At 37.2% G+C, this 17995-nt stretch overlaps 1 protein-coding gene across 1 annotated transcript in view; it reads right to left on the reverse strand.

Annotated features, from left to right (window-relative positions):
• Positions 1-17995, reverse strand: part of LOC126335142 (integrin beta-PS-like) — a 257184-nt gene that overhangs the window by 10787 nt on the left and 228402 nt on the right. The window contains exon 13 of the mRNA XM_049998103.1: positions 14009-14164. Within this exon, the coding sequence (XP_049854060.1) occupies positions 14009-14164 (156 nt within the window). The remainder of the gene's footprint in view (positions 1-14008; positions 14165-17995) is intronic.

The raw sequence follows: 17995 nt of genomic DNA on the forward strand, positions 1-17995 counted from the left end.
ATTTCTTGGTTTTTTTGAGATGAACAAATTGAATACACCAAAAGCCAGTAATTCTGTCAGTTTATATGTGCATATCCTGCAAGCAAGTGTACATTTTCTCCCTATATTCACTTAGCTGTAGTTCCATTTTAGGCAGTCATATTCTTTAGAGAAACAATACTGTTTATAATGAACTACTGAGCAAACTATGTTCATGATAGTATTTATTTATTGTTCTGTTTATTTGTTTAATTTAATTATTGCTGTATGCTTGTTAATGGTGAACAGGTTAAATATTCCAGAAATGCAGTGTTCAGCAAAAACAGAAACCTCTACTAAAATGTGAGCTCCTTTTTACCAACAATGTTGGTTGTGTACTGTATATTCTAGCATAGATTGAGGAAGATTTGTTGGTGTCCATTTTGTGTATAGTTAGGGTCACTCTCATGTTTACATGCTCCTGATGTACAGTGTTACTTTTAGAGTAGATAAATAAATACTGAATTAGGAAAATATAGAATGGAATGTAATAATGTACCTTCCAATTTGAAGTTGTCATAAAATTTAAAGACAATGAGTAAAAACAAGATACAGGGCTAAAACACAGCAGGCTCATCAGGCAAGAAGGTAGAAATGTAGACTATGAGGATTTAAGAAGATGCAATTGATTAAATTAGGCAACAAGTTCAGCATCTTGAAATTTACACATACATTAACCATCATTATCATTATCATTATTAGCATTATCATCAAGAACAGTTTACAGCCACTGTCTGGGTCTTTTTTTGCACATAAGCCTCCCCATTTCTCTCTATCCTTCTACAAGTATTCAGTTCCAATTAATTCCTTTCTTTTTTTCTATAGAGATAAGAAGTTTTCTGATTCTGTGCCCTGAAATGGCAAAAACACTTCCCACCATTCTCGTCAACCCTCCCACTGTGGTATTCTGTCACTAACCTAACATATGCATTATCCTTGTCGATCCCTTTCCAATTCCTTCTCTCTACCCCTTGCCCCATCACTCATATCCCTTCAACAGACCCACTGTGGATACAAGACTTGTCCCATACACCATCCTGCTACCAACTGCTTCATTCCTGTTGCAGGCATCCCCTACCCTGTCAATGCATGTGAAAGTGACCATGGTGTCTACCAGCTTTGCTGCAAACCACTGTGCTGCATTCTGCATGAGTGTGACCACTAACAAATCAGTCTGCATGAATGGCTACTGTCAGACTGTGGCCAAGAGACAACTGGACCACCCAGTTGCTGATCATGCTGCCCAACACAATGACTGCTTCACACCCTGTGCCATCTGAATTCATCCCACCAACATCAATTTTTCTGAACTGTGCAGATGGGAACTCTCCGAACTCTCCTTACATTCCCATACCTCCTTGGCCTTAAACTTTGCTAGACCACTTCACCTGCCTGTCCCCTTCCTTGTTCTCCCTCCAGTCATACATGTCTCCTATCCCACCAGCATACCTGCACAGTGCTTTTCCTTCCTCTGTTTCTCTCTTATCCAGCCCCCCCCCCCCCCCCCCTCCAGTCCTATCACAGGCATCTCCTACCCCAGCAATGGAGGGCCACCTGTGAAAGTGACCATGGTGTCTACCAACTTAGCTGCAAACCACTGTGCTGCATTCTGCATGAGTGTGACCACTAACAAATCAGTCTGCGTTAATTGCCACTGTCAGATTGTAGCCAAGAGGCAACTGGACCACCCAGTTGCTGATCATGCTGCCCAACACAATGACTGCTTCACACCCTGTGCCATCTGAATTCATCCCACCAACACCAATTTTTTGGTATTGTGCAGATGGGAACTCTCCTTACATTCCCATACCTCATTGGCCTTAACCTTCTTCACCTGCCTATCCCCTTCCCTGTTCCCCCACAGTGCTTTTCCTTTCTCTGTTTCTCTCTTCTCTCCAACATTCCTACATGTTTCCATTGGCAGCACTAAGCATTTCTCCACTATTCCTCCCCTTCCTCAGCTCACATTTCCTCAGCACCCCTGCTGCCCACCCCAGGAAACAAGAAGAATCGTATTCCAGTTAAGTCTGTCGCTGCCCAAGCCCTGCTGGATGGTCCTGCAGTGTTCTGCAGTTGCAGACTTAATTTTAGTTTAGATATAAATAATTCATTTGGTCATGGCAACGGATGGTTGACTGTAGCCATTGTTTGAGGAGGTACAGGAGTACCAAATGTTCCAGGACTTGAAAGTTTTGTGGACAGAGACATTATTGCTTTTCGCACTTACCATATTTCCGAACTAGCTGTTCACCAACTCAGCTGCAGTCACAGTCAGGCCTTAGTTCAGGGAGGTGACAGTGGCTGTGTGTGTGTGTGTGTGTGTGTGTGTGTGTGTGTGTGGGCGCGCGCGCGCGCGCGTGCGAGTGTGCATCTGATGAAAGACTTCATCTGAAGGCTGATAATGTGAAGCAGTCTTCTTTTCAACATGTCTGTCTACCACTCAAAGACTAGCATTAACAACATCCAACAAAGAATGAGAGTATTAATGTTAAAGATACTTGTATAACCATTAACACATTTAATAACCATTTTATTAATTCCCAGTCAGCCTTGTGATGCCAAGTAATAGTTGGGTAATCAGTGTACTGACCCCATGTGACATCCCCCTCCCCTATACTGCATCCAGATGATATCAGTGGCAATGGATGACACAGCAGCCATGTGACATCTCATGGCCCTCTGGGATTGATTTTTATTTCATTAATTCATGAGGCTTTGGTGTGAACCCTCATCCTGATAATTACACAACTCCCAATCAGATACAAAACTCATTTTATATGCATGAAACAGAAACACCTAAAATAGAGACAAAAACAAATAAAATGCAAAATAAAATTTCCTCGGTCATTTTAAACAGATGTAGATGTTCACATGTGCCTATTCTAGTTCTTCCATTCAATAAAAGTTTAAATGAAGCAGTCAAGCCAGTGCACTCTGACAAAATTGAAAACTACCAACCAATTAGTTTAATTTCAATCTAAGTACTATATTCTAAAAATTATTACACTGAGCTTGTAAAAGAAACCATGTTACAGGAAAAATGACATGGTTTTAGAAAATGTTGCTCAACTTTATCTGCCATATGTGATCTAGCACATACAACAATAATGAAATTAGATGACAAAGAAAGGGAAGTTTCAAAGGGTGGCATGTTTATTCCTATTTATCAGATGGATTTAATGCACTCTCTCATGAGATGTTACTTAATAAGACTGAAACTTATGGTCTCAGATGAATAGCTAAATGTCTTCTACAACCATATCTACAAGACAGGTATCACGTGACACATACAGACCACTGAAAAGCTAGTATTATTAAACAGTCTGGCTACAGTAAAGTGGGTTGTGCCTTAAAAGCTTGGTTTTGAGACCTTGTTGTTAGTATTATATATTAATGATCTACTCACACTGTACAGTAGCAAGATATTTAACTATGAATATGACACAACAGCTGTTAGCCTGGGACAAAATGAAAATGATCTGTTGCTGAATTGTTCTAGTGACTTAAATGGCTTGAGATATTATTTGAAAAGTAATTTCTTAAACTTAAATTATTACAAAACAAATCAAATATATTTTCCACTAAATCATAAACTGCAGTAGAATGTTGTACCTGACGATTGTACAGAAACAGAATTTGATGATGAAACAGTCTTTCTTCATACAATGTTAAACAGGGTTGGGAACATTAAATGGATCTTTTTATGCCAGTTCGTGCAATGAGAATAATGTAACAATTTCCGTATTATGAGCAAATGAGAAAGATAGAAAGATAGATAGATAGATAGATAGATAGAGAGAGAGAGAGAGAGAGAGAGAGAGAGAGAGGTGTACCCATGCAACTCATATGGAACTCAAGTACAGGGGCATGCTGCATCCAATCATATTAAGAGTGCAATTAACCTACAAATAAATGCAATTGAGAATGTGCAATTTCTGGTATAATGAGTCATGTAAAGTCATGTTCAAGAGTAAGAAATTATTTACATGCCCTTCACTATCCATTTCTACAACAATACAGCTAATTTTAAGATATAAGCAATACAGCAGTTTGAGCAAAGACGTAAATATTTATAGTAGTAGGAGAGGTGGTGGTTTTCACCCAGAAAGGCACAAGAGGAAAGGCACAGGCAACAGTCACTATCAAACAGGGATAAATTTTAACAACTTACCAAAGTATATGAGGAGTTTAAATGGAGGCTGTTCTAAGGTTGTTTCAGGGGAATATGATACTAATAAGTCCTCTTATTGTATTAAAGAATTTCTCTGAAGAGAGTAGATTGTCTTCTACTCCAACACATTTTTATAAGTTATTGAGATATATTGTTTTTGTGATTTGACCAAGTGAGATATGCAAGGTGACCATGAAGATTGTTAGTTAGTTATATTACTTGTTCCATGGATCATGAACACGATTCTTTCGTAATGATGTGGAACGTGTAAAAGTACAAGAGATTCATTTATCCCAAATAATCTTTGTTAGTCTTATATACGGTACAATTGTTAATACTTACTGTATTTCTTTAGCCTATTGTGGCAATGGTTAAGTGAGGTGTGTATTGGTACAGACTGTGAGCTAATATTTGAGAGGATCTAGTTTCAAATTCTGCTGCAGCCATTGATAGTTAGGTTCATTAATTTCATTCATCATAATCAATGTTTTTGGAATGGCTGCAACTGTGTCATTCATGGTTTAAATGATGGAACACTACACAAATTACGTATTTTTTAAGCATAGTATGACACATTTTGAGAATTCAATCTCATTGTCAAGTACAAATACTTACATAAGTATTTTGGATAGTGTTTTCATGTCTGTTGTTCTGTCTCTCTATGACTACAGTGTAAGTGAGGCAGGACAACACACATAAAATACTTATTTAAATATTTGTACTTGACATTGAGAATAAATTGTTGAATCATGTCATATGAAGCATGAAAAATAGACAACTGGTGTATTGTTTATTTATTTAAATCAATTATGTTCCTGTTGTTCCATAAATGACTTCCGGAAAATGACAGAGTAAGTCCTTCAATGCTACATGTAATTTTGTCCTTTTGTGTTCCATCTCTAATGACCTCTATTGTGAAGAAACTTTTAGTTATAATATTCATTATTTTTGCAGTGACAGTACACTTATTTTGCAAACATTTTATTTTTATTACTGAAGCATGTCACTATCAAACTAGTGGCGCCCATATCATTGTTTTCTAGTTGTATGTAAGTATTCGCATTTCATGTCCATTTGTTTCTTCTGATCTTGGATGGTATGTTCTTTACAATTAAAATTTTTTTCCCAAAATTCACATCTGGACTTGGGAAGAGGATATTTTTGAGTCTGCAAGGCTGGTAGTCTGGAATCTATTTGTTTAGTATATTCTCTATATCCAAACTTTTGTTATTTATTACATCTGCTTAGATACAGTCTCACTAAATATTCTAAAACAGTTTAAATGATATTTTCCTTCCCTACTCTAACCTAACATCAGCTCTGATTTTGAAGTGAAACCTTCAATTTCACTTAATTTAATAATCTAATTAGACAAACTCTCAAGCAGGAATACCTATAAAAATAAAGTGTGCCACCCAAAAATAACACTGTATTGTACTATTCCATTGTTGTTTTACAATTGTGAGTCCACAGCAATTCCTTTATTACTGCTTCAGCTAACACTGTGGTAAGTTGTGCTGTCATACATCCAAGTGAGCAGTGAGACAGGAAAGAAGAAATTTATGATCCATACAAGAAAACAACACAGATTCTGAGCTAGCAGTGCAGTCCCATAATGAGGCAGTTGTCTACAAGATAATTACCACTTGAGTAATTGGCTGGCTGGGATCTGCTGCAACTGCACTGCTTAGTGCTTACAGTGAGTAATTACTGTGGGATATCACTTGTTATTGGTACTGCACACAGCTGAAAGCAAGGAAGCACTACATCTGTAACTTTCCCCGAGGGAAAGGAGCTCCACTGAATGGTTAAAAGATGATGGCATCCTCTTCGGTAAAATATTCTGGAGGTGAGATAGTACCCCACTTGAATCTCCAGGTGAGGACTACTCGTGAGGACATCATCAATATTAAGAAATGTAATAAAAGCAGCAGAAATAATGCATAATGATGAAATCATTTATAATTCAGCTAATAAATCAAAGGCTATGTGGAGTGTTATAAAAAAAGAATGCGGAGAATACAGACAACCTTGGAAAAATATAACACTATCACATAAAAATAAAAAAGTAACAAACGCCTTAGAAGTAGCCAACACATTTAACAACTTTTTCACAGGTGTTGCTGAAAATATGTTACAATCAAACTTTAAGAGCACCCAGGCAAATGAATATAAAATAAGTGCATGTAGAGGATCAATGTACATCAGTTCTGTTTCACAAGATGAAGTAGCTAAAGCAATAAAATGACTAAAAAATTCCAAATCAGCAGGTATTGATGGTATACCTGCAACAATGTTAAAGAAGAGCGCATCAAACCTGATTGAAGTACTCACACATTTATGCAACTGCTCACTTCAGGCAGGCACTTTCCCTGATGTGTTGAAAACATCAAAAGTTATTCCTGTATATAAAAAGGGGGATAAAGACAATGTAAATAACTACACACCCATCACAATTTCCTCCTGCATCTCTAAAGTACTGGAAAAAGTGATGTATGAGAAACTTATGAAATTTATTAATAAAAACAGCATCCTATGTAATGAACAACATGGATTCAGAAATAAGAGGTCAACAACAACTGCTATCTATGAGTGCATCAATTCCATCCTAAACCTGATGAACAATAAAACAGGAAACAATAGGAGTCTTTATTGACTTGTCAAAAGCTTTTGACATGGTGGACCATAAAATTCTGCTATCAAAGCTAGAAAGATATGGTATTCAAGGTCTGTCCAACAAGTGGATCAGTTCCTTCCTGACAAATCGTATGCAGGCAGTGTGCGTCAAGCACACAAATATTGAACTAAAAACTGTATCTAATCACTTATCTGACTATAAACAAATAAAATGTGGTGTACCCCAAGGATCCAAATTGGGACCCCTTCTGTTTCTTCTGTACATAAATGATCTAAGCTTAAATATTGATGCACACAAAACAATCATATTTGCAGATGACACCACGATTCTACTAAAAGGAGGCGATGATGAACAGTTACAGCAGACAGTAAACACGGTCACAAAACAACTTAGTAACTGGGCACAGAGTAATCAGCTTGTAATAAACAGTAAGAAAACCGTTTCTCTAAAATTCCACAATGTTCGTAACAAGGACATGTTTATCCCATCAGTCTCTATCAATGACGAGCCAGTTGGTAACAGTACTGAAACCAAATTCTTAGGACTTAGGCTGCAGAGTAACATCAGATGGAATAAGCATATTGAATATCTCAATGCTGAACTGAGCAAAACATGTTATCTTCTTTGTTCATTAAAATCATGCTGTAGTGAGAAAACAGTATTGAATGCATATTATGCATACTTTCATTCTCGTCTTAGATATGTGGTCACCTTCTGGGGAAACTCTAAAACAGCTAACAGCACTTTTAAACTACAAAAAAGGGCCATTAGAATCTTGTTTGGGTGCAAGCCTACAGACTCTTGTAAACCCCTGTTTAAGAAATCTGGTATTCCCCCATTACCATGTGTATACATTATGGAAACCCTTTTGTTCTTTAAATTAAATGTAATAGGCAAGGACCAGAGACTACAAAAAAACTGTGATATACATGAGCACTTTACCAGACAAAACAGAAACTTACATATGACTCAAATCAGCACAGCACTGTGCCAAAAAGGTACTTTATAACAAACTTCCTGAAAACATAAAAGCTATCACTGAGGTCAATACATTTGGAAAATCTCTAAAGTCATATTTACAGCATCACTGCTTTTACTCCATTGAAGAATATTTAAATTTATGAAATGTGTTATATAAATACTTACTTACGTGTAAAGTGTATTATTGTAAGCTTACATATGTATGCCTTGAAATTACTTTCAGCCTGTATATTTATAACTTGACTTGTCCAATGTCTTATGCATAATCTGCTATGTAGACAACAGGACCAATAAAATACAATCTACAATCATCATCAGGAAAAAGAAACTGGCATCCTACATATTGGATAATTGATTGTGGGCCCTTAATTGGGCAGATAAGTTAGAAAATTTAAAAAGAGAAATGGATAGGCTGAAGTTAGATATAGTGGGAATTAGTGAAGATGAATGGCAGCAGAACAGGACTTCTGGTCAGCTATAAATACAAAATCAAGTAAGAATAATGCAGGAGTAGGTTTAATAGTGAATAAGAAAATAGGAATGTGGGTGAACTACTATGAACAGCATAGCTACTATGAACAGCATAGCCAAGATAAACACAAAGCCCATACACTCCACAGTAGTATAAGTTTATATGCCAACTAACTCTACAGGTGATGAACATATTGAAGAAATGTATGATGAGATAAAAGAAATTATGCAGATAGTTAAGGGATATTAAAATTTAATTGTGACAGGGGACTAAAATTTGATAGTAGGAAAAGGAAGGTAGGGAAAAATTGTAGGTGGAGATGAAATGCATTAAAGGAATGAAAAAGGAAAACTTCTGGTGGAATTTTGCACATACCATAATTTAATCACTAACACGTGGTTTAGTAATCATGAAGGAAGGTCGTATACATGGAAGAGACCTGGAGACACTGGAAGGTTTCGGACTGATTATGTAATTGTAAGACAGAAACTTTGGAAGCAGATTTTAAATTGTAAGACATTTCCAGGGGTAGATGTGGACTCCAATGACAATTTACTGGTTATGAAATGTAGATCAAAGCTAAAGATATTGCAAAAAGGTAAGAAATTAAGGAGATGGGACCTGGATAAGCTGAAAGAACCACAGGTTGTTGTTACTTTCAGAGGGAGCATTGGGCAATGACTGACTAGAACAGGGGAAAGGAATACAGTAGAAGACAAATGGATAGCTTTAAGATATGAAATAGTGAAGGCAGCTGAGGATCAAATAGGTAAAAGAGAGGCCTAGAAGAAACCTTGGATAACACAGGAGATATTTAATTTAAATAACGAAAGAAGAAAATGTAAAAATGCAGAAAATGAAGCAGGGGTGAAACTGATCACAAAAATTTAAGAAATGAGACCGACAGAAAATGCAAAATGGCTAAGCAGGAATAGCTAGAGGACAAATGTAAGAATACAGGAGCATATATCACTAGGGGAAAGATAGATACTGTTTATAGGAAAATTAAAGAGGCCTTCAGTGCAAAGAGAAGCAGCTGCATGAATATCAAGAGTACAGATGGAAAACCAGTCCTAAGCAAAGAAAGGAAAGCTGAAAGGTGGAAGGAGTATATAGAGGTCTATACTAGGTAGATGAACTTGCAGGCAATAATACAGAAATGAAGAGGATGTAGATGAAGAGGAGACACGATACTGCAAGAAGAATCTGACAGATCACTGAAAAATCTACACCGAAACAAGACCCTGGGAGTAAAGAACATTCCATCAGAATTTTTGATAGCCTTGGAAGATCCAGCCGTGACAAAACTCCTCCATCTGGTGTGTAAGACATATGAGACAGGCAAAACACCCTCAAACTTCAAGGAGGACGTAGTAATTCCTGTTCCAAAGACAACAGTTGCTGAAACGTGTGAATATTATTGAATTATCAGTTTAATAAGTTATGATTGCAAAATACTTAAACAAATTCTTTAGAGAAGACTGGAAAAACTTGTAGAAGCCAACCTCATGGAAGAACAGTTTGGATTCTGGTGAAATGTGGGCACACCTGAGGTTATACTGACCCTATGACTTATCTTAGAAGATAAGTTGAGGAAAGGCAAACCTCCATTTATAGCATTTGAAGATTTACAGAAAGCTTTTGACTCAGTTGAATGGAATGCTCTCTTTTGAATTCTGAAGGTAGCAGGGGTAAAAAACAGGAAATAAAAGGTTATTTCCAACTTGTAGAGAAGCCAGACAGCAGTTATATAAGTTTAGGAGCACGAAAAAGAAGCAGTGATTGAGAAGGGACTGAGACAGGGTTATAGCTTATCCCCAATGTTATTCATTCTGTACATTGAGCAAGCAATAAAGAAAACCAAAAATTTGGAGAAGGAATTAAAGTTCAGGGAGAAGATATAAAAACTTTGAGGTTTGCCAGTGACATTGTAATTCTGTCAGAGAAAGCAAATGACCTATATCACTGAAACTTTTTCCTCCTTGTAGATTAATGCACTTGGTCCAATGATGTTGCAGTGCCTTGATCCCATCTCGAAAATGAGTTTCCTCCAGGCCTGCAAATTAATTGTCAACTCCAGCTATCAGTTCTTCATTTGAAGTGAATCTTCATCCACAAAGAAAAATGTTCAGTTTTGGGAAGATATGGAAAATCTGACAGAGCCATATCAGGTAAATAAAGTGGGTGGGGCAACAATCCATACCTTTGTGTAATTTTGCCATGACGACAGCACTTGTGCGGGTGTGCGCCAAGAGTTGTGGCACCCATCTTACAGATTATTTTCTTCATTTCTAAATCTTCAGTTAAAGTATAGTATACCTTTTCAGATGACATCTGAAAAGTGTGAGCAGTTTCATGTACTTTCAATTGGCAATCCTCCATGACCATTTTGTGGACTTTTGCAATTATTTCTGGAGTAGTGACACATTTTGGCCAACCACTGCGTGGATCATCATCTAAGCTCTCCTGAACAAATTTAAACTCATTTGTCCGCTTGGAAACAGTTTAATATGAAGGAAAACAGTCCCCCAGTGTATTCTGGAAATTGGGGTGAATGTCCTTTGCTTTCATACCTTTCTTTAAGAAGTATTTAATCACAGCTCGAATCTCGACTTTTTCCACCTCCACAAATCACTATACAGGAACAACAATAGAGCCACGTCACTGCCACACCTCTCTTCCAAGAGCACTGACATGGCATGCGTTTACAGCAACAGTCCAATGAATATCATGTGAACAAGTCATTGCACTAGCACTGACCTCTCGTGGTGATTTTGATAATTTTTCAAACCACCCTCATAGTAGACGATTTTTGCTATTTGGACAGAGTAGAGAGGATATAAAGTGTAGGCTGGCATTGGCAAAAAACCCATTTTTGAAGAAGAGAAATCTGTTAACAGTGAATATACAGGGTGTACATAAAGTCTGGGAACATTTCCAATTATTTATTGTACAAGAGCCAAACATTGTACAGATATCATACATATGTCATTTCGAAGAGAAGTCTTGAAAGTTTGCTAATTTGCCAATAGTCGCAAACATGGCGAGTTCATGTGCATTTTCAACTTGTCATAGCATAATGAACAGTCCATTAAATTTCACGAATGCAGCCACGCAAATAAAATTTGCTGTGGAAAGTCCTCTCTCCCCTCTAGTAGCTAATTTATTCATGGAAGACTTCGTGGACAAGCCACTGGATTCAGCAAGTTTTAAACCAACGGTCTTTTGGAGGTACGTAGACAACACATTTGTGGTATGGCCGCAGGGGATGGATGAATTACATCGATTTCTTGAGAATTTGAACTCTATCCATACTAGTATCAAATTTACTAAAAAAATAGAAAAATATGGCTGCCTCCCCTTTTTGGATGTTGTTGTTTGCTGTAAAGTTGATGGCACATTAGGACATGCCATATATCGGAAACCAACACACGCAAATCTATATCTACATGCCAGTAGCTGCCATCACCATTCACAGACCATAGGTATCCTTAAGACTTTAGTGCATAGTACACACTATATATCCAATAAAGATAATTTGCAAGAAGAGCTTGCATATCTCACGAGCATTTTTAAATTGAATGGATTTTCTCTGCAACAAATTTGTAGAGCATTCGTTGCAAAACCTAGAATGCAGGTATGTGATGGTGAAGAAGATACTAATTCCTTCAGATGCAGTGCATTTTTGCCCTATGTGGATGCTCTCTCCTTGAAGATAGGCCGTATTCTTGAGAAACCTTCCGGTCCCCCACGACGATTGCAGCTTTACTCAGCTCTGTAAAGGATGATTTACAGCTTCGTAAAGTGGGTGTGTGTCAGATTCCTTGCGGAAATTGTGAGAAGCCGTACATAGGTCAAACAACATGCACTGTTCATAAGACATGTGTGGAGCATCAAAGATACACATGCTTATTACAGCCAGACAAGTCAGCTGTGGCTGAACATTGTATTGATACAGGGAATTCCATGAATTACAGTGATGTGAAGATTTTAACACCCACTTCTTCCTTTTGGGAATCTGTCTTCAAGGAAGCTATAGAAATTAGATTAGCTACTAATTTAATAAATAGAGATAATGGTTTTAACTTGGACGAAGCAAGGAATCCAGCTCTTGGGGTAATTAAACTGCAGAGAAGTCATCATGGTATCACTGCCGATGATCATACATCGATAAGTGAATCGAATGTCTGTATGCCTTTGCCACAGGTGGCACATATGTAAGCATATTCCTTTCCCGTCGACCAGCATATGTGACCTGCATGTGCAGTACCACCGTGGTGGAGCATATAAGGCCGCACTTGGCATCTTGTCATCAGTCTTGTCACTCACTTTGAGGATGGCTGGATGATACGCAGCTAAAATATCAGTGGAGAAAGTTTTATTTGTGTGGCTCCATGCTCAAAATTTAATGAACAATGGCGAGTTCAGTTGCGGAGCGAGCTTTCTGTGGAGTTCGACAAAAACAAGTGTGCTACAGCTGTTCATCAGATGTTTAGAACCAAGTATGGCAAGAAGCCACCAACAAGGAGACAGTAAAGTTCTGCTTTATATTCTGCCTCTACCACATGATGTAGCAGAGCTTCGGGAGAGGATACGGGGAAGTGACTGCCGCAGTTGATGATGCCATCCTGGAATGGGTAAGGCAAGAAATCAAGCCAGGTCACTCATGGTTCGCATATTGAATGTTTTATTAAAAAAAAAAAAAAAAAAAAAAAAAAAAAAAAAAAAAAAAAAAAAAAAAAATACTTTCAGAGTTTTCTTCAAAATGCAATATGTATGACATCTGTACATTGTTTAGTTCTTGTGCAATAAATAATTGAAAGTGTTCCTGGGCTTTACGTACACCCTGTATATTTAAGTGTTACGAAGTATTTTCTGAAAGTATTTTAAGCATGTATGGAAGTGAAACATGGGTGGTAAACAGTTTATACAAGAAGGGAATAGAAGCTATTGAAAGATGGTGTTACAGAAGAATTCTGAAGATTAGATGGGTATATGACATAACTAATGTGGAGATACTGAAAAAATGGGGGGAAAAAATTGTTGGCACAACTGGCAAGTAGAAGGGATTAGTTGATAGGATACATTCTGAGATATCAAAGAATCACCAAATTATTACTGGAGGAAAGTGTGTAGGGTAAAAATTATAGAGAGAGGCCAAGAAATGAAAACAGACAGCAGATTCTGAAGAATGTAAGTTGCAGTGGTTGTTTGGAGATGAAGAGGCTTGAATGGAATAGAGAAGTTTGGAGAGCTGTATCAAACCAGTCTTCAGACTGAACACCATCTCCACAACAACAACAACAACAACAACAACAACAAACACTTGTATTCAGCAACAGAGTGATATAATGAATGTTTATTTTATTATTGTTAGTGAAACAGTGATTCAGCTCATATAATGTAAGTTTATTTTATCATTGTTAATTAAACTGTGATTCTGCTCATACATTTTCACCTTGGTAATAATAAATACAGCTATCCTTTAGATGTGTAGAGATTGAGCCATATGGCTGCTTGTGTTATAAAAAACTGTGAACCTGCTCAATGGTTAATACAATAAAAGATAGCTCAATATCTCGAGTTAATCAGAATTAGAAGATATATACAGATAAAAGAAGTGCATAGAATTAGCTTAACCATTACAGGAATTATAATACCTCTGCAGAATACATATTGCTATAAATTGTGGAAAGAAATGAGATGCTGCATAAAGTTCAATACAAACCTAAAATGTTTACATTGTTGCATCGTTTCTCCTTTTCTGCGATCACATCATACATATTTGCACCTTTTACTTTTCTGTATATGAAAGAAAAGGTACAGTCATTTTCATCAGGGAAGCGGCAAAATCCAGTGTTTTCTTCATTTTGAACAGAGTCTTCTGAAAGTGGAATGATCAGTCATTGATGAAATTCCAGCTGAACATAAAACTTTTTAACATGTATAAAATATTGAAAAGTACATTGGTACCATCATTTTTATATGTTGCTGCAAATGTGAAATAATTTTGGTCTTAATAAATGTGTAAATGTTTTACTATGATCACTAGAGAAAACCAGAATATAAAAACCAATATTAAGTCATTTATCATTTTCTGTAGATCTCATCGAGTAGGACAGCCTTCAGGGATGTGGAATGAGTCTAGCTATATATTAACAACAGTAAAGAATATCATAGAAACTTAATCTGTATGCGTCACTAACAGCAAACTATCACAATATTCCTTAACACTGTTCATGCTTATACCATCTAAATTTTATTGAGTAAGAAAGCTGCTACATTGGGAAAAAGTGACTGTCTCCTCAGTTACATTTTCTACCTGTTGTTTAGATGCTACTGGAAACTATGTTTTTACTTGATTTATGATGGTATTTTTCAAACAAAAATATGTTGTTCAATGTGACTTTGAGCAATAATTGAGGACTGTCTATGTTAGCAAATTATATCTTTATCTTTCAGAAATTAAGTACACAACAAAACATCATTACACCCTCTTTCATTTACATAAAAACAACTGAAATGTCAGACACATGTCAAAAACAAAGTGGAAAGAATCATTCATCCCATCAGCCTGGGTGCTTTGCACTGGACTTTGAGAGATTCAATTATGTGTATACCCTCTGTGAGCATTTATCACCACCTGACATCCATATAGCATGTGCCGTATAAGTGCACAGAGGTTACCCAGTGGCATTAGTTCTCATTCTTCAGTGAGAGCCCTTGAGATTTCTTGGAGAGTCTGTGGTGGAACAGGACAACAACAAAAACTTCTGTCAAGCACATCCCACCCATGCTTAATGGGATTTAGGTCAGGACTCAATGCTGCAATTCCATTACTTCAATATCCAGGCTTCGCGACACATCCCTGGCAATGCCCACCACATGCACTCTGGCAGTATCGTGTATAAGAAAGAATTAAGGGCTATCAGCATATGTAGCAGCCACCATATGGCTCAACGGCACCTGTTCAATGTACTGCCCAGCACTAAGGTGAACATGGACAACTACAAGATCCACGCAGCAGTCAACACTGATGTCTACCCTCACCATCGCGGAACCTTGGCTGAATCTGTCAATTTGGCAGGTATCACTCATCACAGCATTGCCACACATGGACATGGCCATCATATTGCATCAGAGGAAGTCATTGATGAAGTTGTCAGTTGAAATGAGAATGGAGAGCTGAAGTCAGGCTGCAAGATCTTGTTGTATTGTGCAGAGTAACAACAGGACATCCGGATTGTAAGGTCCTTTCTTGTAAACCTATTCCTTACAGTCTGGCCAGACACAGTAGCTCCAGTGGCCCTTCTGGGATTGTCTTGCAATGGTCTGGCAATAGCTGGCCTGTATCATGTCCACAAGCTTTGGATGACAGACAGAGAGACATTGGCATCTGCAGCAATGTGATTCCTTATTTATGATAACAGTTTTAACCATTTCATCCACATATTTGAAAGGGTGCTGACACAAAATGCAATGTCCATTTTTCTTGGATCAAATAGATTGCCTTTGCAACTTGCACTGATTTCCAGTAGCACATGGAACCCAGTTCTTGATATTTTAAAGATGCAATACAGGCAATGTCAAAACCCCAGAAAATTCAAGTATGAAGATGGAGTCAGAGAAAACAGCCTAGTACATGCAACGAAGGACATAAGTGAAATGGTATCTCGAACAACAGGCCCAATACCTGAGGATATTCTACCGAGTCTCAAGTGGAACTCGAACACCAGCAGCCTGAAAATGACACTGCAGCCCCTTCTGGCAGACATAAACCTTGGATAGAATGCCTGACGTGGCGTACCATGGTAACGGAAAGTCCTAGATCACAGGAGGGCTTAAATGATGACAATCAGAAGATAAAATGTCTAGCGTGACTTGGACGTCATTCTGAACTCCATAGAGCAATTTGAAATTGGATCATAACCACAAAGTACACACACAGCATTCAGAACAGCCATGGCTACAATAAAACATTTGTCATTGCTATTAGACAGCATCTGAAGAAGACTGCGAGTCACACAGCTGAAATATCATGCAAGAAAGACATGAATAGCCGGCAGAAACCTGATTGTTCAACATGTTTCAACATGATAACACTGAGAAAGCCAGAAGAATTACAGAGAGATTTTGATTTTCATCTCAAACAACCACTATATATTTTCAAATTACAATTTAAAGTCTAGTTATAGCACTTGTCATGAAAGAATTTCAAACTTCCAACACAACAGACACTACACTGAGTGTTTTACAAATTCTAATATAGCAATCTATGGGTTGTAGAGGACACTTAGTAGGTAAAGTTTTGATAAGAAACTGCCATCCAGAAATGTACCATTTTGATGCAAAATAAATTTGAAGATTGTATTATTCTCAAATCTCCCACTTGTTGGTATGCACACAGCGGAGACAATGAGCTCTGACCATGTGTCCTACGGGATCCCCATGGGCAGTGTCTCTAGTAGTTGTCTTTGGGTTGTCTCTTACATGACAAAGAATGTTCTCAAAGTTGAGCGAGTGGTGCATCCATGGAGCACCACAGTTAACCCTTCTAGTTCAAAACATACCAGTTTCTCACAGTCATTGTTGTAGCTGGACGAAAGTTGTATGTGATGTCATAATTACAACAGAGACTGTGACAGTACCCTCTACACAGTTGTGTATGTATCATAAAGTGGAAGATTTGAAAATGATCTGATCGTCACACTTATTTTATATCCAAACAGTACATTCGTGGAGATGAAATCCTTATCAATGTTTTATCTACTATGTCCCATCTAAAACACCTAGAAGCTCAAAATAGAAACAATGAAACACCTTGTTTACTACAAAACTATAAAGATTTATAATAAGCTAAAGGCAAGGAATATAACTAACGTGAAACTTAGCTCACTGAAATGATGGCTGCACAATCTTTTAGTAGGTAGCATTTAAAAATGGTATTGCATTTGTTGCAGTACCATGAACTTGAAAAACATGTAGAACTTCACAGTGTACACAAAAAAGGACTTTCTGTTTTGTTGTACTGTAAACTTGGTCCAGTATAACAAATTATTCCCACAAATGGTACAACAGTAATGCTCAAAAACTAGTATCAAACTTCTCATTCTTTTTCATTTTATTTTCGTTTATTTAATTTTTTGTTTATAAAGGTATTTATGTTCCTTTCTTCAACTTTTGGTGTCTTGTATAGGAAAATCTGACTATCTGAACATTGTATGTCTTGTGAGAAATAAATTATATTTACATTTATTGTATTTTGTCGTAATATTCTATGGGAAACTCTTTACAAGGACATGCACATGAATTTGATGGAGTACTTATTTCTGCAATTATGTGCACAATAAGATACAATGACTAAAATACTTCAGTTATTTGTTGTGCTCGGAGGAATTAATGGTGACTCAGTATGCTACATAGGAACCAAACACTGGATGCTGTAACAGCTTTATACAATGGTCATGACAGATACTACTGCAGGCTTGCAGACTGTACAGCAGAACAGAATGTTCATGATGTTACAGCTGAGGTAATTTAGGAGTGCACTGTACACAACAGATTTGCAGAATTTGAGCTCCACAGTAATCAGTTCATATGTATGCCATTGTTGGTTAAACATTACCAGTTGCAACTGAAGGAACTCAGCACATATTACTACACAGTGGGAAAATCAGAAAAGATTGTTTTTGAAAAATCACACCTTTTGTTACAT

Source organism: Schistocerca gregaria, chromosome 2 (assembly GCF_023897955.1).
Source record: "Schistocerca gregaria isolate iqSchGreg1 chromosome 2, iqSchGreg1.2, whole genome shotgun sequence".
Taxonomy (NCBI): domain Eukaryota; kingdom Metazoa; phylum Arthropoda; class Insecta; order Orthoptera; family Acrididae; genus Schistocerca; species Schistocerca gregaria.